The sequence below is a fragment of the Austrofundulus limnaeus genome, unplaced genomic scaffold (genome assembly GCF_001266775.1).
Source record: "Austrofundulus limnaeus strain Quisiro unplaced genomic scaffold, Austrofundulus_limnaeus-1.0 Scaffold2097, whole genome shotgun sequence".
Lineage (NCBI taxonomy): Eukaryota > Metazoa > Chordata > Actinopteri > Cyprinodontiformes > Rivulidae > Austrofundulus > Austrofundulus limnaeus.
Genome location: NW_013954499.1, coordinates 10,871 through 20,012, shown reverse-complemented (window position 1 = coordinate 20,012; position 9,142 = coordinate 10,871). Strand labels below are relative to the sequence as shown.

General features: G+C 37.4%; 1 protein-coding gene across 1 annotated transcript in view; it reads left to right on the top strand.

Moving 5' to 3' along the window:
- Nucleotides 1–4,527, top strand: part of zgpat (zinc finger, CCCH-type with G patch domain) — a gene marked incomplete at its 5' end in the record, with an annotated part of 7,038 nt that extends 2,511 nt beyond the window's left edge. The window contains 2 exon segments of the mRNA XM_014034399.1: nucleotides 1,133–1,544; nucleotides 3,784–4,527. Of these exon segments, the coding sequence (XP_013889853.1) occupies nucleotides 1,133–1,544; nucleotides 3,784–3,922 (551 nt within the window). The 3' untranslated portion in view covers nucleotides 3,923–4,527.
- Nucleotides 4,528–9,142: the final 4,615 nt, after the last annotated feature.

The window sequence follows — 9,142 nt, the reverse complement described above, 5'->3', positions numbered from 1 at the left end:
GGGCAGCAGCAGAAGAAAAAAATCTTATCATATCTGCCCCATTAAAAAAAGACATTTATTTTCAAACTAAAATTTCAATAATAAAACAAAAAAATCTTAAATTCCTCAAACAGTAATTCATATAAATACACATTATACAACCTTATATTTCTCCAACAAACCAACCCTTATCATTCTCTTAAACAATTTAAGTGAACCAGCCTTTTTACAGTCACTCTCCAAATTATTCCATAATCCTTTTCCTGTCCTTCAAATTTGTTCAAATTTCAAGTTTAACAAACATCTCAAGTCCCTTAAGATTATAGCAACTTTCCCGCTTAACAAAATGTAAGTGAGTGTTCGAAGATAATACATTTTTATCAGCCATATACATAACCAGCAAAATATTATAATCAACTAAGTCATAAAATTTTAATATTGTTTTGTAAGGTGTAAAAAAAAAACAAGATATGGACTTTTTAAATGAAATCCGTCTTGATGGTCTGCAGAAATACGCATAAACTGTGTAAACGCCTTCGTCGTGCACGTGTAGTGAGGTTGTGTTTTCTTTCTATAAACTTGTATTGTAGTCTGAGAGAAAGGAGGCGGTTTCTGTGAATTGTATTTAAAGAGAAAATCCATAAAAATGTGATTACTGCAGAAATGTTGATTTTTTAATGTCGGCTGAGAGACGGGAGCAGATTAGGACTTTTATTTTGAAGTCTGTGGTAAAGATGTTTTGGGAACTTGAACAGGACACAGGATGGTGAGATGTTTCACTTGAAATGCTGTGTTCACACGTTCTGCAATAAAAACAAGTGAATATTGGGGAAAAAAACTTTAAGGCAGGAGCCAGTATATAACAAGACACAAGGTGGTGAAAATGAATTTTCTAAAAAAAGTAACACCTTTAATGTTTTTTTTAAAATTGTAGCTTTGAAATATATGTTTAAAATCAATTTTTATTGTGTTGCAGAAGTATTTTGTGCATTTTACACTACCTCAAGAATAAATCGAGATCAGAATCAAAGCTGTCTAAAAGAAAGAAAGGCAAAATAAAAATMACCAAAAAGTTATAAATGTTCTTTTGCAAATGAATTCACAAAAAACAATGTATTCTTTTCTTCAGAGAAGCTGTTTTTTGTTTCCTCAGGTTTAGGAAAGCTGCAGGAGGGTCGAGTAGAGCCCGTGAWGGCGGTGGTCCTCCCGAAGGGGAGGTCCCTGGACGAGTGTGCGGAGCTCACACAGAGACGCACCCAGAGCAGGACTGCTAAGAATGGCACACAAGCCGCCCGGCCGAAACGGCGCAGGAAGCCCCGAGTCGCCACRGGAGAGCGCAAAACTGTCTTTGACTTTTTAAACCACAAGCTAGGAGACAAGAGCAGGGATTCTGCAGAGGGGGGCGCTGCTGCGTCGCCGGCAGCGACGGGGMTGGAGGCTTACAGAGCGGGGAAATCCACCAAGAGGACTCTGAATGTGAACCTGTTCCAGGCTGCTCAGAGGGTGTCTCAGACTGAGAGGGAGATCCAGAAACTGAGCGAGTCTCTCAGCAGACAGACAGGGAGGTCAGTACTGGCACAAAAAAAAACTTCCTAAGATTTTATGCATTTATGTGTACCTTGCTCAMTTGGAATCAGCGTTCATATTATTTGTCCACAATTTCTTTTCTGTACATATTTTTTGCAATCTAATTACCTCTGCGCTCAACTTTTAGCTTCTTCAAAAATATTTCTATAGTCAATGTCTACAGAACCTCATTAAAAATATTCACGTTATAATTCAGCCCAAAATTTCCCCTTTTAGTTCATCAGAAGCTCTAACAGTTAGCATAATTACTGTTGGGTTAGTGAAAAACGCACAATTTATTACCGTATTTATTCAAGTATAATACGTAAAATTAAATCCATAAAATCATCCATAAAGTTGGGGGGTAGTACTATACTTGGATTAATATTTTTACTTATGTATTTTAACCGAAATATCGGCTTCATTCGCAAAATGCCTCAGTTCGGAAATAAGACCACGACGTAAAAAGCAGTTGAAGCGAGCTTACCTCTGACACTCCGTCGTGATTCAAAGCTAGATAGTAACAGATCCAGGCAGGCGACGTGAAAAAAGGGGGGAAAAGGTAGTCCAGCAGCTCAGTAATGATAACGAACGAATGGCATTAGTGTGTGACCGAGCTGCTCCTCAAACAACAACAAACACATGTTCGTCTGTAATGGCTGCCGTCTACTGGTGTTCTGAAAATGTTTGTATCCCTGAAAAAAATGTTTCCTCACCAGAGGGGGCGCTCGCGATTAGGAAGTAATCTGCTTTCCCCCACAAGATGGCCCAAATCTCATGTGAAGTCTCTGACTTTTGTGTTGGCGCCTCCTGGTGGACTTGTGTAAAATGCCAGAATTCATATGATGCTGCTACAGCTGATATGTATTTGTTGTCAAAATACCTTTTAGTACATATGTTGTTAAAATAAAATGAACAGTCCAATGATCATTTTACTGATATGTATAAAGACTGVAAAYGCTGAAAAATCTTGAAGTCTGTATGAAATTGGAGTTAGTTTGAGGATGAAATTTTTTATGCTTTTTAAGCTCAAAAAAGGGGGGGTCATATTATACATGAGATCGTGTTATACATAAATAAATACAGTAACTCTTACTCAGTGGTAGGGCACAGTTCCCCTAAAGCAGTAGTTCCCAACCTTTTTAGACTTGTGTGCCCCCTGAGCCATTTGGTCATACCACTAGTACCTCCTCTGTCAAACGTAATGATGAATTTTCAAAACTATAATGTACTACAACTGATTATTAAATTAAAATATTTTATTTATTTAACCTTTTATTGTTTTCAACTCAAATTAAACATAAAGATGCGTTACCTTGAAATAGAATAAGTAATTAAAAAAATAAACCAGGCAATGGCTGGTACAGCAAGTGTCAGCGTCCAAAATACCTCAGAAACTAAACCAAATAAAGCAAATTCTGTGAGAATTTTATACGGGATTTCATTTTGTTTTGTCAATTCCGTGATTCTGTTTGCATTTTCCGCATTGCGTAAATCTATTTAAACACCTGGGAAATTTTTCCACGTATCCCCTGCAATATGCTCGCTTACCACTAGGGGGTACACGTACCCCTAGTTGGGAATCCCTGCCCTAAATCACTAACAGGGGAACTAATTTCCTGATTAGTGCTTTAGGGCTTTTGCTAATTTTAAACTTTATTAGTGGATTAGCACTTGCTAAATTTATAGGCTAAATTAAAAGCGCTGATGTCTATAAATGTTATTGATGTACATCATTGTTAACAGCTGATGGTGAAAGCTGTCACACATTTTGTTCATATGCGTGTCACTTATCCACCAGGTGACATATATAGGAACCTAAATACAGCTGTGGGATGTCAATAATAAGTCTTAAGAGAGCAACATGTGACTCATGTTGTCTGTTGATGAATGTTCATGGGTTCACTGTTTTATTTTAGTAAAATTTTAGCTTATGCTACAATTTTCAGTGCTTTAGAATTAGGGGACCTAAATATTTGGGTTAGTGCTTTAGAGCTAGTGGAACTAATTTTTAGATRAGTGCTGCCCACCACTGCTTTTACTATTAGCTTTGTTGTTCTTTTCAAGTAAGAAGAGAACTTATTTGAATTCATAGTAAGGAATCATGGGATTTGTGTTAAACAAAGCATGTCTGAGGTTCAAACCTTTGCTTTCATAGACACCAGTGTCGCCAAAAATCAATTGAACTGGTCACGTCTCACCTCCCCTCTCATGTCTGCTTGTTTTGTGTTCACAAAGGGATGCGTCCAGAGTCAAGCAGCTGGAGGAGAAGCTGTCCGCGGCCCGCCGCCTGCTGGCCCAGCAGAAAGCTCAGGAGCTGTCCATCCAGAGAGCGCACAAGAAGGCGGACACGCACAAGAAGATGACCGAGTTCTAAGCTCAGTTTTCACAAAAAAAAAGTTTTTTAAAGACTTTCGAAGGAAAAGAAAGCACTTTCTTCCTGAAAACAAATCTTGTTTTTATAAAAGTTTTTTTTTTAGTACAGTTTGTCACTGACTTGTTGTGCTTTTCATTTCAGTTTCAAGGACCGATCCCTCTTTTCATTAGTGGGGATGATTCTATAAACTCTGTTTTTATTTGTTATGAATGTTATTTTTTTCTTTGCTGCAACTAAAATCTAGAACTTCTCACACATTTTGCTGTGTTTCTAACTTAACTAAACTCAAGTGTAAAGAAATGTTTCTCCTGTGTTGTTTTTGGTGTTCTTTCTTATCTGTTTCTTGTAGAGTTTTCACTCGTGGCCAGCGGCTCCTCGGGTGCTTAGTGCAGTTTACTCTGAGTACTGTAGTGATTTTAAAAATGTGTCCTTAGGATTTGGAAGGCACACCCACAGCTCTTCTTTGAAGCTACAACCATAACCTCTTTATTAAATAATACATTTTGGGAGATGCCTGTTTGCTCACAAAAATCACTCTTTTTTTCTGAAGCAACTGTTTTTCACCTTGAAGTCTTTCAGTCTCTAGTAAACGATTTGGATTGTGATGTTGAGCGGCTGTGGAGTCTAATTTGATATTGGTGTATATAGTGACAAGGCAAGATTTACAAACTCCAAATGTTTGATCATAAATGACTTCTCCCCAAAAGAGTCCAAACTCAGCTGAAGTTCAGTTCTAGCCTGAAACCATGCGAGTCATCCGGGGAAGCAGGAGTCGATGATCAAATCATAACCTCCCGAGCCCTAAAGGGAAAGAGATACGAAACCTAAGCTCAGGCGATGCTGACCCTAATGAGATACAGTTTAAGTGTGTGGACGGACCCTGGAAGAGTTCAGGATAGCCACACTTGCAGAACTCCTGAATCTACCTGTCGAACCCTGAGGYAAGCCCCTGTTCTGTTGAGTGGCAGCGCGTCCACCGCTGCTGACCAGAGGGATCACATGGAATTTGCTGATTGTTGAGGAAAATGGCAAAATGCACCGGGCTTGTGGATTTAATGGGATCCCTCGAGGGTCCGTGCTTCACGCCTTCCCCATTTATGAGCCCCAGGTCTGAGCTTATTGCTGCCAAGTCGGAGACAGATTTACTCTGTGTTCTGTTTGTAGGACGTCTGCACCACACACTCCTGCAGACATGGATGCCATCAGACCTGGTTTTAATATCTTTCTGCTTCTGACCTAGTCCACTTACTGTTTAAATACCAGTTGTGTATGTATCTGGTACTGGAACAAGCAGGATTATCTTGSCCGGTGCATTGGAAGGTCGTCCTCSAATCGGTGTGTTGGGGGTTCCATCAAGAGCTTCTGTTGTGCCAAAGCACCCTTGGGCAAAACACTAAAAAAAAAAACCTAATTTCCCTCATATCAGTGTCTGAATGAAATATGAACATGCTCCATATGAGATGTAAAAGAAAAAGCACCATCATCGTACATGCTTCTACTTTATACTAGTAAATAAATAAATGATTTATGTGCATCTGAACTGCAGATCTCTTTACATGAATTTATTGTTTTTATTRCAGCATTTTAGGTCACAAAACAAAAGTCAGAAACTTGACGTGAAGCCATTCCTTTTTTTAAAAAAAAGTTGCATGGTTTTTGATTTATTTATGTGTCGTCCTGAGGGTTGCTGGACCGTATATGTTCTTTTTGACCCAGCAGCTAGGAAACGCCTTTGAAACCAAACTGGCAGTTTATAAGCAGTTTCTGTTTTTCAGACAAAATGGAAAAATAAATCGGTGGCGGATTGGACAGTGATTCTCTGTAACGTTTTTCTGAATTCTTTACTTTCTTTTCTTTTACTTCAGTGCAGGTGAAGGGTCCACTCAGGTCTGATTGATGAAGTTCAGATGGATCTCCTAGCACCCTCCATATCCTCAGTAACTTCTGAAGTTCTGTTAAAAGATCTTTAAGTCCTTTAACACCTTCCTAATCAATCACACATTTGGTCACTCAGMTTTAATAGCATAAAAAAGTATGAAGTTGAAAACGATTAAGGCTTATAATCGAGCCACTGCATAAAATCACATTTTTGAATAGCTATCTATAAACTGCACAGGAACAAATTCATTTTTAAACATCTAAATTTAAGGGTTTAAAATTAAAACTCAAACTGAATTACAAGTAGCTGAATTTTTATTTTTACTCTTAGAAATTGCCAAACTGGAAAACAGTGTTAACACAGACTATTTTTTTTCTAATTTTCCAACAGGATTTTCATGTTCAAAGCCTTTAATCACTGGTTTTAGTCAGTTATAATAAAATATGTCTCTGTGTTTAAATGAATTACTAAACTTGTCGAGTATCTTCCTTGACCATAATTGAAATTAGCACTAAAGGTGCCTCATCAAAGCAAATGTTTTAACATGACATTTAGGAGTAATTAATAACTCGGTGACCTTGCACAACATTTCATTTTGTTTTCTTAAAGAAGTCAATGCAGAAGACGACCTTTATGGAGCATCACCATCTGGTGTACCTAATTCACCTTCATGTAGGTTTAATACTAACATTATGCAGATGAGATTCTTGGTGAAAAGCCATGTCTTATCATTTAATGAAAATTAATTTTCCAGTTATTCAAAGACCCTCGTTTACAACCTTGGGGTTTCCACTAAAAACTGGGGAGTTGGGATTTTCAGAGTTTTTTTTTCTTTTAATTCTGTTCTTGGTTCATTGTTTTGTGCCCACAGGGTATGTGTTGGAAATAGGTTTTAGCTGATGTCTATGGGGTACCAAGTGTAAAATGAAATGTTAAAAAAATCAATAATACGTATATTTTACAATATTTAGCTCATTTTATGAGTGTTAAAAATTATCCACTAATATTTTTTGTTATTTAGCTCACTGTTCTTACATTTAGATAATTTTTTCGAAATGTTAAATTTAAAGTTAAAAAGATATATTAAATCCTAAATCTAAATAATTAAATCTAAATGTAAAATTTAAACCTAAAATGTTCAACTTAAGTGTTGAAGTTCGCATTTAGGTGTTTTAGAATGGAATGCAGCCTTTGCTGTTGGTGCTCGGCTCACGTTATGATGTCATCATTCTGAGACAATAGCAGCCGCTTGCGCTCTCCCAACAAGACATTAAACTAAACTAACTTGCAGTTATGGCCAGTGTCCGAGATGCACTTCAACCTGCTTGACCACATGTAAAATGAAATGTTAAAAAAAATTCTTGCTAAATTTTAGCTCAATATATAGCTAATTTTGTGTTGGCTATTTGTTAGATGTGGTGGCCATCTTGAATTGGGGTCAAAAAGTTAATCAGTTGTCTATCTTTTTGAGAATTTCAGTGAATCCATTCATTGGTTCATGAGATATTTAGACAAATACACACAAACCAAAGCATTGTCGTCCACCATCAGTTTCACCTTGTTCGAAGTGAAAAATCCATTTTGTCCAAATGATCAATGGTTCTGTTCCGAGCAGAAGGAAATACAATAGTTTGTGAGGTCAGAATCGAGGACGTCACTTTGGGCATTCAGGTGTAAAGTTTCAAGCTTTGTATTCCAATTTGATGTTTCACTCAGGCAGAACGGCAGAACAAAGACGTATTTGCACCCAAGTAAAGATGTGTTAATTAAAGTCTGTTCCACAGTTTTATGTTAAACAGTCTGTCAAGTGAGCGAGCCGCTGTCATGTCTGAAACACACCCAGGTGCTTCTCTGTGAAACTCCGAGAGGACAAACTGACCCAGTAACTYAAACACATCATTTTCAACGAGACACAAGTCTGAATCACTGCAGTCTGGTCTAAGTATATTTCAGTTTTGTCCAAATGTCCCACCTTCATGGTTTTAGCCACAATAATTAGCTGTAGCTCTTTTTTTTCACTGCCCCTGAGCTAAAAATGACAGGAAGCCTTGAGTGAAGCTTCGGCTGTGGGTCTAAATATATGCAGGACTGTGGTAAAGTTTTAAACTAACTARCCTTTCTTTCTGCTTTGCAATTCAAGGAGCCAGACCTTCTGCTGCTGAGGGTTCTCAGTCACACTAAACACTGGACTGATTTATTTTCAGAAAATGTAAAAGAAGTCCAGTTACTTTTAATTTACCTTAATAACAGACACTCTTCAATTTAATTATCCCTCATTGATGTATATATATGCTTGTCTGTCCTGTCAGCAAAATATCTCATGAATCAATGAATGGATTTCAGAAAGTAATCACTGGATCTGCACTTGYTTAACTTTTGGATTCAATCTGATTTAAGATGGCCGCSACAGCCAATGGACCCTGGAAAACAAACAAAAAAATTATAATTCAGCCAATTTAACAGATAATAATTTAGAATTTGGTGCGACAGTAGCTGAGCATTGTCCCCAATGTGGAGCATAGCTCCTTGTGCAACATCTTTGCTTAAAACCTTTGCATTAACTATTGTAATCTACTTTGTTTGTTAGCAAAATTTTGAATTGAATCCAAAATATTAATACCCCTTGAGTGTTCGTAGCTGAGAATCATCTTCCAAATGCTAATAAATCACATAACCTATAAAACTATCACATAAAATTTAACTTTTTTTTGTTTTTGAAGCAGAGGCGGAGCCAATCAGGTGGCCAGGGTYGTAAGTGCCACCTCTGGCACRTGATTGGCCACCCTAGGTGCCCCCTCCTTCATGACTGACAGCTTTTTAGGGATCTTGGATTTTTGCATTTAGATTTTGTGAAAGATTGTTCTCTAATACTACTYTACAAATTTTCAGCTTWATYTGTATAAAAAATGGCTGAATTATATRCCTTTGCAAAATTATCATTAGCATTTTTGGTTAGCTTAATTTGGGATTAGCATCGGCAATCAGCATGTGATCCTTCTACACCCCCACAAATTTCATCTCAGTAAAATGGCTTTTTAGAGTTAGCTGTGGGGTTAGTCTTGAATTTTTCATTAACATTTAGAATTTGGTAAAGATTTTTTATTTTTTGTCTACTTTTGCACTAAAAATGGCTGAATAATAAATAATGACCAGCATTCAAAGGTTTTTTGAGTCATTCTTAACTATGACCAAAAGTTACGCTTACTTCTTAAGCTGAATTAAAGCCATTTGGAATTAGCTGTGGCAACCATGAGGGCTTGTGCCCCCTAAAAATCTTGGCCACCCTTTGCAAAAAGTCTTACTCCGGCCCTGTTCCAAAGTTTGACAGAAATGGCCACAAC